The sequence below is a fragment of the Zosterops lateralis genome, assembly GCF_965231275.1.
Source record: "Zosterops lateralis genome assembly, chromosome: 15".
Lineage (NCBI taxonomy): Eukaryota > Metazoa > Chordata > Aves > Passeriformes > Zosteropidae > Zosterops > Zosterops lateralis.
The window spans coordinates 1,481,156-1,502,023 of NC_139775.1; the positions used below are offsets into that span (position 1 = coordinate 1,481,156).

Genomic DNA, 20,868 nt, shown 5'->3' on the forward strand with positions numbered 1-20,868 from the left:
AGCTCCAAGCATTTGTTAGCAATCTTTCAAAAGGGGTGCAGCTTTAAATCTAAATAATTGAAAATCTGAACTCAACTTTAAAAAAATCCTAAAACTGTTCAGAGTTCTGCAGAACAGGAACTGTCAAGACAGAACACTTTAGACACGATGCCACTTCTTCATTCCACAGTGCATCTTTCTGACAGTACTTCAGAACTCATAATACACACATTGCCTCACACTCTCACAAAACGCTCTTTAAACAAGAATATGAGAACTCGTAAGAAAGAAGTTACAAGACAGCAAAGCAAAATGTTTAAACATGTCAAAGAATATCTTAAAACTACATCCAAACCAAAAATGCTTATGAAGCTTAGTGACAAAGACTTGATTTTAAAAAGAAACATAAATGGGTTCAACCTTCAGGTTTTCACCTCCACGTTTAACTCCTGCCCTTACACGAGCCAGGGCAGTGAAATATTCAAACACAACCCTCTCACCTTCCAGGTGCTCTACAACCCCTTATGTCTGTGCCCTGTAAGCAAGAAAAAGTAACATGCTACATAATATACAACACTGTCCACCTCTTTTTTTTGTGAGGACATTAAGATTTCTGTAAGAGATTCAATTTTGTCCACTGCCAGAGAGCTAGAATAGTACTTGGATGTAAAAGACAATTTGCCTGTCAAAGTTAATAAATTAGTGAAGTTATTCTTTCATTAATCACACAGAAATTAAGGATGCAGAGAAAAGAATCTCTAAGAGAGGGGAGATTTTTCAGAAACTGTACAGGCGAGTTCAAGTGGTTTTCATCAGTCCTGCAAATCCTGTCCCTGGCACTTCTTCCTCAGTAATGAAATAATTGAAATTAACGTGCCAAAAGACTTAATTAGAGCAAGATTTCTTAACATCCCATTTTGATCATCAAGTGATGGCAGTGGTAACTGATGAGGGAAATAGGGGGACAGTGATACATACACATGTTTAACCCAAAATGTGCATTAGGACTTTCCAGTCCACCATTCCCAGGTAAAACTCACAGAGGAAATTTATCAGATCTATTAATATTCCACATGACCCTTTGAACAACTGTTTGCACAGCAAATTCATCACTGCAATTCTGCTACAGACAATCCAACTGACAACACTAAAAAGCAACAAGGAGAAAAAATCCACATAGTGGACATGTCAGGAATACTATGAAGAAAGAGGGAAAATAGAACTCTACTCAATGTGACAACTTCTGAGATCAAAATCATTTCAGCCCACTCAGTTCCTTTTTCTTTCACTGCCTCATGGAAAACTGCATTTTGGAAAGAACTAATCTTCCTTCTCAAATGAAAATGCAATTTACATACATATACACACACACACGTAAGGTGTTAAGAAGTGTAACCATTCTACTTAGAAGAAAGAAAACATAATTTGAATCTTAATTTCCTTCAAAGATGGTTTCAGAACAGAATTCATATACTCTTAACATTCAGCAAATAACAAGTACCAAGAACACTCTGCAATTTCAATTAAAAATATTACCTTCACACAAGAATTGTCTGTATAATGGGAAAGTACACAGGGTTTTTGTAGAGGCAAAGATCTATTTACATCTACTTATATTAATGCCATGGATATTCAGCAGTTCACATTGCATCCTTGGACAGAAGCAGATTCTGCAAGAGCTGAGAGACCTTTAAGAAGAGAAAAATGCAGAAGAAGAAACCATAAACCATCACTGGAACACATGCACCTGACAAATTAGGAGCATGTGGGCTTTCAGGAATAACAGTGCCTGCAAAAGATGCTTGAAAGAAGAGAAGTCAGTCTGCTTTATGCATTCCAGGTGATTGCCAGCAACTCCTCATGCACGTGGCACTGATTCATTCAGACACGACAGTCAGAACTACAGTTCTGTCACATTTGTCAAGCAGAAAAAGACATAATTTAGATTCTATCTGGCAATAGCAAATACTGAGCCCACAGCACATCCATTAACACTAATAATTAAGGTAAGTAGTGTTTCATTTAGCAAAAGGGCACCTGTACAGCAAAGCTGCAGACAGCTTCGGAAAAATAATTACTCAGATATAATTTAGAGCTTATTTTATCAGAAGAGTGTGAAGGTACTTGGCACATGTGCACTTTTGTGTAAAGCAGAACACAGAAACTTCAGTTGTATGAATGTAATAATCATGTGATTTAAATAACTTCATTGGAAAGCAAAATCATGTATCTGAGAACTCCCAACTAGAAAAGAGACACTACTGAAAACTGGAACATGCATTGGCAAAGCAAATTGCTTTTTAATTCCTATCACAAACTAAATTCATCTTTTAATCAGAGAATAAGACAACAAACACCAACAGCCAAACACATCCAAAGAAATTACAAAAAAGGATAAAGGGAAAAGACATCCTGCATATGGTCTAGCTCTGCTGCTCTGACAAAACACAGCAGACCTTGAAGCCTCTTTAATTGATCATTAAATGAGTGAACCTGAGGCTTAAAAAGGCAGAGAAAGAACAGATTCTGTACTATACTGGATACCACACACCTTGAAGCATCTCCTATTACCATTCTCCACTTTTCCTGCCCAGGGTTAAGCAAATTACCAGTGACTATATGTGTGTGGGTTTTTAACATATATACACACACCAAAAAACCCTAATTAAACTTCAGAAAAAATCCACTACAATGATTCTGTGCAATGAAATGAAGGATTAAAACATCAAAATTCAAACTGAGATCTTCAAAAGTTAACATCTGGAAATGCATTTATATAGGAAAAAAACCCCAACCCAAACCCTGAGCTCCACCCAACAACAACATCACAAAAAAGAAATAAGTAAGTGCTCTTACAGGATTCTAAATACCAAAACACATTTTCTCATACATTCTGGTCTCTTGTGATATGAGATGAAGTTTAATAGGAGCCTGTTGTGAGACACTGGGACTGGAAGAAATTTTATAACCACTTACAATAATTATGTGCATTTTTAGTAAAACAATAGATGAAGTCACAGTATTATTAAGTCTGATATAACAGAGCAGTGACTGTTCAGTGGACCAGAACTCAGTCACTGAATGCAGAATGACTGGAAGAACCTGAGAAACATTTTTCTTCTTTTATGATTAAGACAATACCATGGAAAAAGGGAAAACTTTATCAAATGCAACTACTAAATCAGCCTTTGCATACATTTTTTGACTTTTTAAAATTAATTACCTACACAATATCTACACATAAAACACCAAATCAAGGTGAGACTGCCTGACAGATGAGACAAAACAGTGCAGAAAGTTTAATGAACCACAGGCTCAAGAAAGAACCAACCACATACTTCAAACACACAGACTGCTGGAAAAACTAATAAAAATTAATGTTTGTTGAACATACATGAATTACAATTACAATTTTATTGCTCTGTACTTGTTCAAATACACCCCAGTGTTCCTTTACACAACTCTACGCTTCAAAAAAATCAATAGAGTAATTAGAAACACTGTAGAGAATTAGTGCACTGAGTAACATTTCCATAATTTCTCCTAAGAAATGATTAACAGACATTAGATACCATGAGCAGTGCTTTTGAGGATATACTCATTTGGTTTTCCAATTGAAGAAAAGAGTTCTCATTTCCAACTGGCTTCCCATCAGCCAATATGTTACTTCAAGACTCTCCAAGAATAAGGAGTATTGGTACAATCAAGAACTCTCACAAACCACTACAACACCAAGTGAAAGGGGTTTGGGTTTCAGACTGATAGAAAAAGTTTCCTTTGTTATACTGTTTTAAATCTGAATTTCAACATATGCATTTAAAAAAAACAAAGGACAAAAAAGCAAGAAGGTCCATCCACAGGAAAGAGCCATGACTTCCCTATGAGCTGAGTCTACACTGTAATTTCTGCTGACTTTACAACATCCTTCAGGGAAATCAAACATTGCCAACAATTTCTGTGCCAAGCCTCATGTTAACAATCGTGTACAGAACACATTGCTGGGACGGGCAGAGTCAGCTGTGCCACCAAACACCACCCTGACAGAATCAGCCTGAAATCCCATTTCTTCCTTAAGGTCTGGAGGGATCTTCACACCTGAACAGAACTCTGGGTTGTTCTACCACTCTCAAGTGGGCAGTTATTAGTGAATTCCCTGCCATATCCTCACTGCTCACTGTTCAGGGGTTTCCTGAACAACCAACATATTAAAAATACTCTTCCCTCATCATCTCTCCACCCAAAACAGAGGCTTTGCCTCCAACTCTTCCACCTTCCCTCTCTTTGTATGAGAGGCTGAACAGGCTTCCAGCTCTCATTGTTTTCCATTTACTTACTTTCCACACAGAAACTGAAACCTTTTTTGTTGTGTTAGAAGGTAATTATTTCTACGAAGCAGAAAACTGAATTACAGAGAAGCCCAATAAGCCAATGTTCTGACAGCAGCAAAGGCTCTGTGGGTCCGGCCTTCCCTTCTCAATTTCAGTTCTCTCCCCAAATGAACGTGGATGGTCTGCTGGAATCCACAGCTTCCCCTTAAGAAGGGAATCCATCTGATGCAATCTCAGGAGTTACCACATTGCATTCCAACAGGGAAACGTCATCACAAGGTAGGACTCCACAAGCTCTGCCCCAAAGCTGTAAATGACTGAGGTCTGAAACCAATCCGTTCAAGCAAACGGATCAACTTAACATATCTTGTCCCTCAAGTAAGCAACTGAATTTGGGAGGAGGGAACAGCTGGACTTGAAGATCTCAAACTGCAGCCTCACTGGGAAAGAGGGAAGTAATGTATTTATCATTTGCTTTCCTTCTTCCCCATATCACACAAACCTTAACAGTTTTCAGAAACTTTTAATTATTTATTGCCCTGAACATACTAACAAATCCTCTTTGGCAGATGAGACATTTTTGCACATTCTTTCACAGATCTAGCCTGCCCCAGCTTTCAAAACTCAGACAGACTTACCAACACTTAGGGAAAACATTAGCTAATATACAGCAACTCATCAAAGCTCCAAATCCCTCACCAAAGTTAACATAGCAGCAGACATTTGTGTGTGCTTGGCATGGCTAAAAAGAAAAAAAAATGACATTGTATTTGCTATTAAAAATAACCACAGTGCAATCTGAATGTTGGTAAGAACAGAGAACTCATCTGTCAATTTGTTCTAAACAAATTCCTGTTCCTGCACTCACGGAAACAGTACCAGGAATAAATTCAACATCTATAATGAACAGATTGAGCCTCAATCCGTCATTTGGATGTGGCAATGGAGGCCAGAAACAGAACAGGGAACTCAGCTTTTCTCCCCTCAGCCCCCAAGAGCTGTGCAGGCTACCCCAGGAACTGTCTGTACGTGGAAAAAATGAAAGGCTGATGCATACACAAACCACAACACTGGGACAAGGCGGGATAAGGGGAAACATGGGAATGAGGGAGAAAGTGAATTATAAAGTCTTTTATCTGAAGAAAAGCCAGAATTTCCTTGGTATATTGCACTTGAAAAACCAGTTAAGAGATTGAAGCAAAACCAAGGCATTCTTCAGGAGAGTATTACAATTGCAAATCACCAGTAATCTCACAAAGATTAGAGCAGAAATATTCCATGAGAGCCAGTACAGATGTCTAGCCCTGATCTCTTGCTTGGTCTCCATAGTTATAAACATGGGTGGCGTTTTGGGGACAAATACATGGCCTTTATGCTTTACAGCAGGATTTAAAAAGCATTTGAGAGCATTGAGGCCTCTGGCCTTCTCAGAGTACCTTAAATTTCTGAAAAGCTCTCCCTGCCAAGCAAAGAGATGATCTGCTCAGGTCTAAAAGAAGCCCTTCTGAGTTCTGATTTTCAGGGCAGTGTTTCCTGTGATCTGAAAGTGCAAAGAATTGAGGCACAAGGAATGAAAACCAGGGGAGCTCTGTATGACACACAGTGTGTGGGTAATAATAAACTCTCCAACACTGCATTTTTACCTGGATTTTGTCCTATGGGAAACGCATTCATAATAATGTAACTTCTATGGCACTTTCTCTTAAAATACAAGAGAGGATAAAATTATTGGTGACACAATGCCCAGCTACTGGATATGCTGAGATTTATGCTGGAAATACACTGGGAAAAGTGCATTTCTGTCTGACTAAACAGGCAGTAAATCTCAGCTCCCTGGTAATCGGACACCACCATGCCCAAAACGTAATGGATACCTTGTGAAAAAACCTACATAACTTGTATTTTTCTACATTACCTATATAAGAGCAAATGTTAGGTTGTTACAGGGGACTCAGATCCTGTACCAATAACCCACTTATTTTCCTCTTCAGGGCTCTAAATCTCAGATATAACTAGACCAAATATCATCTTTAGGCCAGTGATGAGATACAATGATATCTAGAGTTCACAAAGATTCTCCTGCTTTTGAAAGATCCTAAGGATACAGATGGCAGAGGCTACAGTCCTTCAGAACTGAGCCAACCTAGTTACTAGCTCTTAAAGAAAGCACAGAATTTCCACAGCACCAAGCTATGGCAGAGAACACAACTGAATCAGCAAGGGAGACACTGTTAATTTCCCTTTTAAATTCCCCTCATCCTACCTTAAAAGCTTTCCTTCCCTTTTATCCTGAACACAAACCAGAACTTCCTCCAAGAAAAACGAGAAAAATCAGCCACAATGAGAAGTTCATCCATGTCTTCACTAGTGTTACATAGGAATGTGTTTCAGTGTATAATAGTTTTTCCTCCCTGAAGCCAGAACAGCCATAAAAAGGGGGGAGGGGAAGTTGATTGCACGAGTTCTGCAGCATCTGGCTATGCAATAAGACTCTTGAAATAATTTTCTCTAGTGTAGCATATAGCCAACAAATCTGGCAAGAAGCAACTTTCAGCATGTGTTGCTGTGACAGCAATGAATTATCACCCCAGTCTGCAGCAAGATTAACACTTACAACCTTGGCATGAGGAACAGTCTGCTCAGACTCTGTGTCAGGAGTAGGGCTCCATGCTTAGGCTCGAAAGGGTGGGCTCATGTTAAGAAATTAGGAGCACAGAAATGTAGACATTTGTCTAAACTGTAAACAAACAGATAATTTCTAGGGGAAAAGAGAGTGTACAGCCAGAAAAGTAGGACCATGAAGGAAATCTCATGGTATGGAAGAAAGAAGAAAGAAAAAAGTAACCATTGAAAACAAGACACTGTCTGTCATAGATGATGCGCTCCAAAGAAAAGATACAGAACAAAAACTGGGAAACAATGCACCAGATTCCTCCCGCTTAACACAAAAACACAGAAGTATCCAGTCAAACCAAGGTGATATGAACTAAGTGGCTCTGAAAGCTTGGAGTGATCTCTGAGTCCAACTCAGGACATTACAAAGTTTGTCAGATCTTGTGTGCTCTGCAGCAGAGCTCACCATTACTTGTGAGTTAAGGGCAGGTTCAAAACCAGCTTTGGCCTCACTGGAAGGTCAGAGTGGAAATCATCAAAAACCATCTCTGCTAAGAATGAGACTCCTGCTCATCCATTCCACTTTTCCAGCTGACCACAGAGAGAAGAAACCTGGACGCAAAGTCCTTACCACAAGTTCTTAAAGCAAGAAGTGCAGAGGGAAACGAAGGACAAAGCTGAAGAAAACGCAGTGGAATCTCCTCGTGTGAACACTCACCATACTTAGACCTTCTTGTGCTCAAAATTGACAGAACTATCAAGCATGACTTCTGCTCTTTGATCTGGTCTGCTAATAAACAGTTTGGAAATTCCACCAACCATCAGTTTCAATTCTAATGCAATCTCTTTGCTTCATGAACCTGAAGAAAAGTACATTAATGATGTTAAGAGTTGATTTCACATATTATGTGTTCTACTTTCAAGACCTTAACTTGAAAGAAATATTTTAAGAAGTTAAGCAGTGCAAGTAGAAACATATGAATTGGTGAGGTTAAGAGGTTCAGCACTGAGGAAGAGCAGGACAAAAGAATTTCATGTCTTGAAAGAAAACTAATTCACTAACTATTAGTAGTAGCTGGATAGAAAAGTATTTAAAGTGACAGGAACAGTCTTGCAGCCATCACACTCAGCAAGGGTTTACACAGAACAGAGCTTTCTGCATAACAAAAGGAAAATTTCACTATTTTCTTGAAAAGCTTTATTCCACATACCTGTAAGTAGATATAACTCACCTGCAAAAGAGAGAATTAAGAGAACAGTATGTGTTGAGAATTTTGTAAGGAAGCTACAAGTCATTTATTACCTTGCTAGGAAATTACCTCCAATTCCCTGTGATGTGAAGCTTCTGCAAGTAAAAAGGTAGCAAAAATATTGTAGCAAAGAGGAGCACACACTGAGTAGAAACAGTTCTTGCAACTGAAGGTCACTTTGAAAAAAATCTACTTTGTAAAGAAATCAGGGAAATGCCTCTCAGGCCTTTAAATTATTTCTCCCCATACTTTTCTTCCCACTGCTTCATTACTTCAAGCTGGTGCATCCTTCAGGATAGACTCAGCCTTAAACTTGCCTTGCTAATACAAGACTAAATGATCACTCCCAAACGTCTGCCATGTCCTAAAAGATCACAAAAACACCATCACTCTCTTTTCAAGAGCAGAGATACATAATATTTAGGCTGGAATATGGTAACTACCACTTTCTGTGGTCCATTCCCCTTGTTCAGTCCTCTAGCACAATCATCAGGGCAAGGGAGCTACAAGGCACATCCTTCCTTTTCTATTCCCACTCATATCCAACAGTTCTGGAGACTGACAGGGAGAGTTGACTCAAAATATATTTTTCTCCCAGTAAGTCCTTTGTACGTACTATTAGGCTGAGTTTATTACCTTACTTAAATCAGACACTTGAAATATCTGCCCCAAATAATCTCATGTGCCTCAGCTCAGGGGGGTTTTCAGCTTCAGTTCTGCATGGTGAGTTATACCAACTACCTGTGCAGCAAATGCCACCACAGTAAAATCCAGGCTTGGCAGCTATTTCAGGCTGCTGGATTAGAAGTGTGAGCTGCATTAATGGGTCAATTAGAACAAAGACTTCTGGGTCAAGAGAGTGAAGAAACACTGGGTAGGCTGGTGTGTCTCAGCTCCTCCAGAAAACAAATATCTGTTTGAGCAGCCACCAGGGAATTGGATTCTTCAAAGAGTTTCACCCATCTATTGTCCTCATCTCCACAAGATGGGAACATTCAAACACATGGGTTTTCTGGGTTACATCTTGTGCAGATGAGTTTATTCTACTAAGATTGTTCTGGAATACAAAAAAAGCCACATAGCTGAATACAATGCAGTAACACCAACAACTGATTTCAATGGTATTCTAAGAAAGATTTTTTTCAATAAAAACTATAAAGTCAACTTGGCAAATGAAGAGATTAAAACTTCTACTTTTATTTTTGAGCATATCTGAAGTTGTCATTTCAGACAGCGGAATGAAGGGTTTGGGGTTTTGTTTCACTTTAATGAAAAAAATAAATATCAGCATTAACCAGCTTTTTCTAGTCTGAGTATCTTATGGATAACAGCATTTTTCAGTTGCCAGGAAAAAAACAGGCCAACACATCGGGAACCACCACACTTAAACAAATTGAAAAGATCTGTCTCCTTACTGAGCATCTGTACATGCTACAGAATTGAACATTTCATAGATACAGTACAGAAGCATAAACCAGGAAAAAAGGGATGCTAACACACTGAGAATATTTAATAGCTGAATACTGTATCATGAATCAACTCCAAAAAAAGCCTGACAGATGCCCCAGCCCAGTCCTTTCCACGGCTGCACCAGTACAAGAGTAAGTGAATCCCAGGCCAGCTCCTGCCCAGGAATCCCTGGCGGGGTTGCAGAGGCTGCACCTCTCCACGACCCCGGGAAGCCCGTTTGGCTTTCACTGGAGCGCCGCTGTCTCCATCTGGCACAGCGGCCCCCAGGGCTGCAGCCAGCTGGCACCGCTCGAACGGCCTTGGGGCAGCTCTGCACTGCACAAGGGAGGAGGCCAGAGGAAAACCAGCACCATAAAGAGATAATTTACAGTCCCATTATCCCATCATCCTCAACTACATGCAGCAGGAGCATGATCTAGGCACATGCACCACGACCACATGCTTTAAACCAACAACAAAAAAAGTTATGTTAGCTTACTGGAGTTTGATTATAAAAGACAGAAATCTTAGAGACGGGCCTGTTTAAAGAGGGACACAAGTGGCTCATAACTTGATTACTTGGAAAAACACTATTCATTTCATTAAATTAAACATAATATGAAAAGTGGATTTGCTGTAATAGCTGATCACAGATTACAAGCATTCTATGCTCTCTGATTCATTTATTTTTCACAAGGAAACTGGGGTAACTTATTAGCATACAGGAGGAAGTTCCAACAATTGCAGACATAAGTTTCATGTATCAGGCTCAGCACACCAGTGCATCACCTGTGAGAACAGCAGGTACTAGCACACCACTGCAGCACTAACAGAGGTTCCTTCTCAGAACCTTTTGGATGAAGTCAGTATTAGAAACTCTTTACAGAAGCAGCCACCATTAGGACAACACACATGGTCTGTCACTGGCACAGTCCAGAGCACAGCAACAGTTATTATTTGAGCTGCCACATGCAGCCTCCCAGTGTCACTACTCAGGTCAGTGAAATATCAGTAAGAAGAGAAAAAAAACCAATTTTAATCTTTACCTGCTCTTTCTGGTTCATGGCACAGCAACACAAACATGACACAGCAAAGGTACAACAGCAGGAATGAGCAGTTTTCCTTACAGTTATGTTAAGGAAAGACTCTTGTTTACCCACAGCTGAAGAGCTGGATTTTATGCTCTTCACTCACCAGTCTCCACAATGCACAGAAAGATCCAAATTTCACATCTCTTGCTTTTCTCTGGTAAATCAAATATTGCCTGTCCTTTACCTCAGTGGGATTCTTCATACCCAAACCATTTACCAATTCCATCACAAATTTGTGTCTCACTGGAACCCGTATCTATAACTAGTTTCCACATTTCAATTCAAGATCTTAAAACTTGTCGGATTTGCTAACTCACCTTCTCCTTAACATCCTTTTAACTACTGCATAAAACAACTTGTCTGCCAGTTTCAACACACAGGTACAACGTGCTTACAGAGTTAAATTGCTTGCTTTATAAAGAATTGCAGTAATAAAGTAATTCTTCAGGTAACTGCAAAATTGGAGTTGTTTTTCTACAGTCAGGTTTTTGCAGTACACAGCCTAAAATGGACAAAGAAAACACCTACTCCTCAAAACCTCTCAATAAGGACATAATTTAAAGAGATGCAGAAATTTATTTCATTGGGGTAACTCTGGAACTTGCATAGCAAGGAAAGTTCTAAGTAGCAGAACTACTATGTGACAAGGAAATACATCATGAAGGGTAGCAAGGTAAAATTATGCTGAACACAGTATAAGATAAATTTCCTTAGGGAACAGCCTCATCATGACAAAGGAGAGTCTTGTTCCTCTTTATGCAGAGAACTGCAGGAACTCTTGAAACTATTTGCACGGCATTTCTCATCCTGTTCTCCACATCAAGATCATCTCACAATCAAAAACACAAAATGCAGCCATGAGTGATCAAAGAACTGAGTGTTCATCATGCAGATAAACATATCCAGTAATAAGCTCTGGGGAGGGGATGCTTGCTGAGGGAGCATGGCAGAAGTCAGCAATGCACAGAAGCCAATGTGAATGAGAGTTCACCCTGGTCACCAGCTGCCAACAGGACACAGATCCATTTCAGAGCAAAACTGGGCAGTAATATGAAAATAATGAAGCACAGCAAAGAAAAACATAAAACCTTAAGACAAATTTTGCATTTGTCCCTGGAGGGCAGAGGGTCACAAAAGCTCCCCTAACACAAATGAGGTACTGAAATCAGTCAGCTATCTCAGCTGTCTGCACTTACTGAGCCATCATACATCTGCTGTGCAATAAATCTCACATTTATTTACCAAGTGTATTGAAGACAAGGTCCCTTAAAATCTGACTGGCAATGCAATAACAAGGCTGATTGCAGAGGCCAGAAGCACAAACTGTAATTAGACAAACTTTGTGAAATAACATCAGGTTGTACAAAGACACAAGGAGGGAAAGATACTTTTTAAATAGAAGTTGGCAAGGGAGAGGTAGGCAAAAATAAAGCTTATAAACTGCTGCTTTCTCTCCTTGTGCTGATAAACACTGAAGTAATTCAAGTCTGTACTTGATGCAAAAACAAAAGCCCTTTAAAAACAGAAGCAAAACATACATATAAAAGGCCTGGCAGTCAATTCAGTGAGATGAATCCAAAGCCAAACCCTATTTAAAAGGGGCTACTTGGATGCATGAACTTCTGAGTGACAAGCGAGGCAAATGGAGCTCGGTGCCACACGGGTGTTTGATACCCCATCATCCCCACCACTCAACTACATTCAAATACTGCAGCCTCTTTTATGTGTTTAAGAAAAATAAAGGGACTAATAACTAGATCAGTTTTAAATATAATACATTTTAAACTATGGATTAATACATGGATGAAAACTTGGTTTAATATACCAGGGAAGAGCTGCAATAAACTCCAGATGAAGGCGCTGATGACAAAGAGGAGCTATTTCAATGACCTCTTAAATGAAATGTAGATTAATATACTCTACATAAATGCAACTCACTGAAAGTATGAATAGTTGTAATTTCACATCTTACATGTAAATGCAGAAGAGGTCAGCTGTGTGTTCAAACCAACCATGGCAAAACCAGCATGGTACAAGGACAAGACCATTTCAACTCAGTCAAATCCCAATTCTGTCTTCAGAATAACTACTAAGCAGTGTCAGTGAGCTGCCTCTCACCACTATTTTAAACATGAGAATATTTAATATATTTATCATGTTTAATGTCAGAATTCATATCAGGATATAAAAACTTGCATTAGCCTCAACAGCCACATTAGAAAAACACATTTTAAGTGGTGTTGAAAACAACTCTTGTTACCAAAATCCACTTTTTTTCTCTTTTGAGTTTCACCTTGTCTAAAATCCTTTTTTTTTTTTTTTTATTCAATGACAAATTTAGTGCACTGTAGATCTTTACAGATATACTTCCCACCAGGGATGTGCTGACATCACCAGTGATACTATGCAAGAGGTAGACAAGAAGAACCACGTTAATTTCAAGCTCCATTAAACACAGGAAAGGAAGAATAAGAGGAGGGGAAAAAGTTCTCTTTACCAACTTTAAAAGTAGCACAGATAGGCAAAAAAAAAAATTATGGGTTTTACATTACCATTACATATCACTGAGAGGTTTTAAGAAAAATAAAACCAAACCTTAAGGAACATTCTACTTAAGTAGAAAAATGGAAAATCTAAAGTAAAATATTTGCTGTATTCCACACACAAAAGAATGTGACAGGACAGACTGCTTGCTGCTAATCAGTTATCAACTGATAAAGTGAATCTCAGGTTACTTTGAGTCAACTGGTGTCTGGTAACAGTTCACTTTACAGATCCTCAAATAGGTCTTGAGACAGATAAAATGATTCTTTATCTTAAATGAGAGACATCAGCACCGTGGCAACCTCTCCAGCACCGAAGTAAACCACAGATCATTCTTGAGCTGCTGTGCCAGTTGCATTATGTGGTCCCACTCCCAAACAGAATGCAGGTCAATTTTGCAAGGAGTAACTCTTTATAACATTGATTCTATTACCAGCTAATGCAGCAAAGTTCTTAGCTTGAATTAAGCCGAGTGTACATAAAGGACTGCCAAATCAATATGTAAGAGAATACAACTACCAAGACAGAGCTTTCATCGAGTCAGAACAAATCTATCAGCTTCTAGAACTGTTTCTGCTAAGGAAAGGTTCCCAATTCAGGCCTCTCGGATAACATATGGCTCTCCCTATGCTCCAACACTGCTTGCTGACAACACAGTCCAGGATAACAGAATAAACTGTAATGTCATTATAGCATTTCACTCACTTGCTCCATTGTCCATAGGTTAACAAGAGACTGGAGACAGTGGCTCCAGGCAACTCCTTCTGTCCAAGTCTAGAAAGGTTCTAACAATGACTGTTTGCATGGTGGGGAAAAAAAAATTCTTTTTTAATGATGTTTTGAACAGGCCAATGAAATGCATATGGGTCACCTTCAGACTGCCTTTCTCCAGATGCCACTATACCTGATGTGTAATAAGAAGACGTATGTATCTCCTCACCTTGGATGATGCTGCAGGCTACAGACACCTCACAAATACTTGGAGAACCATGGGAATATAAGTAATAAAAACCCCTAAACCCACCATTTTTAAGTAGCACTCAGTGAAGTGAAATGGAAATGTGTGGCTGGTTAAAAAAAAAAAAAAAAGTGCCCTATATCTACCAGGAAAAAGGAAAAAAAAACCTCAAAGTTTCTTCATAAAAATTCATAGTTCATAAGAATTCATAGATCTGCATATGAACAGGAAAATCTGTGGGAGCTTGGTTTAATGTGGGAAACAAAAGGTTTTAAACCGACTTAATCTTTCTCTGGTTTAAAACAAATCAGCCACCACTGGGAATCAAGCTAACAGTTGCAAGAGCATTTGTTAGGAAGAAGGATCCCTAGAGTCCCTCCCAAAGGAAAACTCTTTTTGCGGAGCTCAAGGTGCAATAATTCAGAAGGGGACTCAGCAACCCACAAGCAGAAAACTTCCATTACCAGTCAGTAACTTTTGTCTCTAAATTCGTAACACCAGCTACTGAAACAGAAAATCCTCAAATGAAAGGAGGAGAGTACAAGGTTTGCAAGCAATTTGCAGCTCTGGTTTCACCTTAACTCTACAGATTAAGGCTCGAAAAAAAAAATGAGGCTATCACCTAACCTTTGTTTGGGGTTTAAAGCTCTGATGGCTTAAAATAAAGCTCAACAGATAGTCTGGCAAATCAAACAAAGCCATTCCACCCAGCTCACCTTCACACTACTCGCATTCAATTCAGTTTAAAAGCTTTCAGCATTAAGCAAATAAAATCATTGACTGCACACAAAATTAAAGAGATGCTACAACTACTCTGACAAACAGCTTGGCTATGAGCAAACCTTTGACTGCTGATAAGACTACAGAAAAAAATAAATAAGCCTTCTTGTCCAGCATATCCCTATTTTTCCCTTCATCAGCTTGTGCAGATCCATCTTCTTGCTCTACAACAGGGAACAAATGCAAGTAGGGAGAAAACTGCATTTACTGTCGCTCCAATCCATGTTAAAAAACAGAGAAGTCCTGATGGTTCAGATCCCACAACTTAAGAATTTCTATTCACCACCTTCAAGCTCACAGTGCAAGACTAATTCCTAACCTTTGGCCCAGAAACCAACAAGTGACTTTAAAAAAAAACATGCTACAGGATACAAAATAAAGATTAGCACCACTAGCAAGAGGAAGGTCTCCCATTATGCTCTTCAGCACCAGAGATATAAGCTCAGTGGAGCATTCTCAATCTGGCATGTCCCACATACACAAAGCTCTGCTGGAGCTAAAACCTCATGTCTGGGTATCTCTCAGATACCCAAAGGTCTTGTCTTCACACTGAGAGGAAAGAGAACATTACCTTCAGCAGGTCTAAGGACTTTTGTAATCCTTAGTGGTTAAGAACTAAGGAAGATTTGCTCAGGTATGAAACTGGAGACCTCCTGAACGATGAAGCTTGCAGTTGACTTTGACACTTCTCATGGGCTTTCAGGGAGAAGGCAGCTCCCACAGCACATGGCAAAGAAGAACATCCTTCCTGAGTCAATCAGACAGTTCACTTAGGCTGCCAGAGCAGAGTACACAGCTGAAAAAGAGACATGTTTCTTGAATCCTGGACTCCTCTTTCAAATGCTCCGCAGGATTTGTAATCCAGAAGTTTGGTGCACACACTAAAAACCTTAAAGAAAAACAAGCTAAGATCTCCTCATTAATTTAAGCAATCCAAACACTGAGCCTGCAATGGTGGCACAGCCTGGTGAGGTTCCTGGCCCCTTGGTTACAGTACAAAGCAAATCACCTAAGCAACACCTACCTGTTCCTGGACAGGTACATGGGGCAAGGCCCTTGGGGAGCAAACGTGCCTCAACAGGCACAAGATGAGAAGTTCCACCAATACCTTACCCTGAAGACTGCAAGGTGGCTTTAGCAAGAACATGACACACTGATTGTGAACCACAATACTTTCTACTGAAAACATGACATGGCAGTTATCTGCTAAGTTATTTTAAGCTTTTTCTACTTTGAAAGTTAGGAAATGAACCAAAGTAATTCCAGGTTTAAGTCTAAGAATTGATTATATGTCAAAATATTACAAGGAACCACACACTGAAGTCACAAATTCATGGGGAGAATGATACTTGACAAAAAGTCATGACCTATAAAAGGAAAGGATCAATTGGTCTGCAGGACCCATGTAAAGAGGGAATAATGGGAAAAACAAGAGAAGCTCTCAAAGAGGCAGAAATACGCCAGAACACAGCTGCTGTCAGTGAGTGCACAGCCCCTGACAGGCAATTATTCTTTGATCTATTGGCTGAAGCACTGAACAAACATTCTGAAATTCCACACAGAACCTTGCGCATATCACAACTGTGGTCACAATGACCAGTTTACTTCTATCATCAAGAGCCTTTTCAGGGCAGTGATAGTAAGAACCATTCAGAATGAGACAGTTTTCCTCCAAGGCTATAGTGCAGGAAGAGGGAATTTAATCATAAATTCAGTTGCCCTTCCAGCAATGAAACCATTACTTACCAACTCCTGGACACAAAGATGCATCTACATGTGTAATTGCCCACTGATGGGGACAAAAGCTACATTCAGCACTGCAAAACAGATTTTTCTCCTCTGTAATTCTAAAGGAATAACCCAAGTGTTTCAAGTGTGACCCTACAAAAAAAATAGAAAAAGCTGACATGAAGGTCTGGCACAAGCCTTTTCAGCATCTTCTGTCTGCTCTTTAATTCCTGAATGGGGAGTAGTGGTGACAAATTTAAGAACCTCTTCTGGAGTGTTACTTAATTAAGTGTGAGGTAATTTTCACATCAAAATATTCAAGGTAAAGTCCAGGACCTACAGAAACACGAGTTTTGCCATCAGGTTATTAAACAGATTCTAAGGCAAATTAAAAATCAAGAATTACAAGTCAAAGTCCCAACAATGAGACAGGGCACCCTAATTTTGGGTCACCTTACACACAAATTGAGCCCTAAAACCTAGCTCCAACTTTTAATCACAATAACTACAATTTCAAGAGTCAGCCTTTGGATTTCTCCCTCTTCTCCTGTTCCACTCTCCAGGGTGACAGTTTTGTCTTTCCTTAGGCTTCACCACCAGCAGCACAATTACACCAGGGCAAGCCCTGTGCCTAGGACAGCTTGTATGAGTGCTGCACTTGAGTTTGGCCAAGATGCAGTGAGATGAGGCAAGTCACAGCCTCACTCCTCCGTGTGGGTACAACAATGCACCGTGATGACAGCTCAAATCCCGGCATGGCCAACGCTCCAAGAGCAAACACACTCCGAAAATCTTCACCAGAATCCCAGTGCCTACAAAGGCACATACATAATTACCTCTTGGTTCTGACTGAGGATTGACATATACATTCAGGAGACAGCTTTCCCACTATAAACCAGGCTTTAGAGCCATTCTGCTGGAAGCACTGGCTGTAAAGCAAACTGAAGCGCGAGCTGGAGCTCGTAAAAGCTTATTCACAGAAAAGGTGCGTATTAAAACCGAATAGCAGAGCACTAAAATGGTCTGCCAAGGCAGAATGCAGCCTAGGTACGCAGGAGAACGGACCCTTTCTGCCCCCTGCAGTTCCCACTGCTCCCTGGATTTTTAAGGCAGGCTTAGGAGGGATAGTAGTTACCATTCTAGAATCAGAACCGTTTACATCTGGCTCTCGCCAACAGCCAAGGCATTTTTACACCTACCTTCATCTGAACAACAGTGAAATTGCCGAGTGCCTTCCATAAGCTCAATTCTATATATATGGAAGGTTTCCTGTGATAAACATATAATGTGACTGTCCTTGATCGTGCAATAAAAAGAATATCACCTGCTAATAAACCTTTAATTTAGCCTCATCATTTTGATGATTAGGATTACAAAGAATCTCCATCAATGGGTGCTCTTAAGCAGTTGCAGCTTGCTCCTAGAATATATATATATATAACATCTATATAATATATGTGTATGTAAGCTATTAAAGGACAAAGGACTGTTTTCCAGTTATATGGACTATCTAGGTAATTTTATTTCTTATTATTAGACTATTAATGTGCCACCAAGCAGAAAATACCATTTTTCTAACTTTCCATGTAAAACTGTAAGGCACACATATGGACAGGGAATTTCAGTGAATTAAAATTCCACGGAAGAAGGTCTCATGTGCATATACATAAGGGGTGAATAAAGTACTATAACTGTAATTGATATACTTTCTTCAATCCTTACAAACATAGGGAATTGAATCCAAATTTAGCTGCTCAAAATGTTCTCCTCTATTGATCACGTACACCCACATATTTCAGGTGGGCCAGATTCAGAAACTCAACTGTTTTCATACTAGCAACCTGCTTTAAAAAAAAAAAAGGGGAGGGAGGAAAGCATTTTTAGCATGTATTAGGAAAACTGGTGTTTTCCCTGGGCAGACAGATAATTTTGAAACAATCCTGTTCTGCTTTGTGAGCCTGGCTGTACAAAGAGGAAGTGAGAACAGATTGATTACAATGGAATATTCTGTATTTCCAGCTGTTTTCTCAAGCAATGATGAACACATCCCTACATTAGATTTCAGAAGGAAAAAGCTGTTGCAGCACACAAGAGGTATGCAGGTTACACAGGATGCTCCATATTTAGAAAAAGGTAATTTTGCTAATGAAATGTTATTTTCATTCTTCCACATAGAACTTGCTTTGTATTTGTCTGAGACATCTTCATATCTCACTTGCCATTTTTTTCTTCCACAGCACATACACAATTTTTTCTCCATTTAAGCTGAAAGCACCATCTACTATATCCCAATCTGTATTTTAACATGCTACAGACTACATAAACCCAGATTTTGACTAACATACTTCATAATATTGACCTGTAGGGAATTGTAAAATATTTAAAACAAGCCTGGCTCTACTTTGCAGGGCTATCAAGTAATTAAATCCACTTAAAATGTATTCCTTCGCAGATTCCATTTTTTCCTCTTTAGGTAAAAAAAAATGGGAAATTGGATTAACCTGAGAACATGAACTGAACACAGAAAAATGGTTTGGCACCTCACCCCTAAAGTCCATCCTTCATGCTCTAGTTCAGTTACAAATAATAACCTGAGCAGCTTAATGCAAAGCACTGGGATCAGAAAGTTTTCAATGGGTTGTTCCAACAAAAACACAATCCGTGCTGTCCCAAACCCCAAGTTTTGCTCCGTGCAGCTACTGCCTTCCCCTCCTCAGTAACCAATGCGACGACTGACAGAAATCTGCCAAGTCACTTTGAAGTAAGAACTAGTTGATTCTAGAGAAAAACAGTAATTAGTTGCACAACGCAGAGAGAAGCCCTCCAGAAACATGGATATGTATAAGGATGTTATTATAGGAGATAGGTGGGGAAAAGCACTCTTCCTGCTTTTTCCTGGTTTACAGGGATTTTTCCCAGGCGCCAACAGCTCCCAGAGCAAACCCCTCCTGCCCTTGCCTGTACTCCAGGCTGAGCCACTTCCTTCTCCCCCGCCTCACCAGAACAGGAATCCCCTTTTCCAAGTGGATTGTAAGCACGAGCAGCTTTTTTGCCTTTTTTTTTAAAGGAAAAACACACCTAACCGAGCGAGCCGCAGCCCCCGGCGCCGGGACCCGCTCCCAGCCATTGTGCTCCGCGCAGCCCCCCGGGCTGGGGCGCGGCCCCGCGGGGCTCCACAAAGCTCCGCCACAGGCCGGACGTGCCCGGTGCCCCGGGCCTCCCCTCCCCCCGGTATTCCGGGAAACCTCCGGGAGGAGGAGGAGGAGGAAGCGGCGGCGCTGCGGAACAGCCCCACTGCGGAAAAGCCGCCGGGGCAGGTGGCAGGGAGGGAGGCCCCGCCGGGGCCGGTTCCCTCCTCCATCCCGATGCTCCCCCTCGCCATCCCGGAGACACCGAGCGCTTCCTCCTCCCTTCCCCCGGGACCGCGTGCGGGAGCTCGGGCCCACCTGCCCCGTGGGGAGGGAAGGAGGGAGGGCTGGAGGGGGACCGGACCCGTCCCCTCCCCGAGGCGGCGGTGGGTAGGTCGGGGAGGGAGGGAAGCAGGGAGGGGAGGGAAGGGAAGGGAAGGGGGGTGGATGCGAGCCGCCCCCGGTACCTTGCGCTTCCTGGTCTCGGCCGAGCCGCTCCACACGAAGCACTGGTAAATCGCCCGCAGGTTCTGCTTCCAGTTCTCCACCTTGAAGCCGGTCACATGGCAGCACCCGGCCGCCGGCGGACTCATGTCAGACCCCCCCACATCAATCCGCCCGCACACGGGCCGGGCCGGCGGGCAGCGAGCCGGCCCCTTCCCCCGCCCCGCAGCACCGACACGGGCCGGGGCCCCCCCGCCCTCAGGGGCTCCGGCCCCTCACGCCGCCGCCGCCGGGGAGCCGCTGGCACATAGAGCCGGGGCTCCGCCACGGCCCCCCGGCTCCGAACAAAGCGCGGCGGGCGGGCAGCGCGCACTCCCTCCCGCCCTTCTCCCGCACACACAAAGATGGGGCGCTCTGAGGCGAGGAGAAGGAGGAGGCGGCGGCTGTAGCGGCCGCTGCCGCCCCCGGAGTGGCCGCCGCTCCCTTCTACCTCATAGAGGCCGCTGTGGAAGCGGCGGGCGGAGGGGAAGGGAGGGGATGGGGGCGCTGGCGGCGGCGACCCCGGCCGCGGTGTGA

The 20,868-nt window shown here is 41.4% G+C and overlaps 1 protein-coding gene across 2 annotated transcripts in view; it reads right to left on the reverse strand.

Annotated features, from left to right (window-relative positions):
- Window positions 1–20,496, reverse strand: part of USP22 (ubiquitin specific peptidase 22) — a 92,462-nt gene extending 71,966 nt beyond the window's left edge. The window contains exons 1-2 of one of the 2 annotated variants that reach the window (XM_083872679.1): window positions 20,316–20,428; window positions 16,739–16,873 (exon numbers count right to left, since the gene is read on the reverse strand). In XM_083872679.1, coding sequence (XP_083728805.1) covers window positions 16,739–16,762 — 24 coding nt within the window. In that variant the 5' untranslated portion in view covers window positions 16,763–16,873; window positions 20,316–20,428. Of the gene's footprint in view, window positions 1–16,738; window positions 16,874–20,315 lie in introns of both variants that reach the window. The other variant, XM_083872678.1, reaches the window with a different exon arrangement.
- Between the last annotated feature and the right edge of the window lie 372 nt (window positions 20,497–20,868).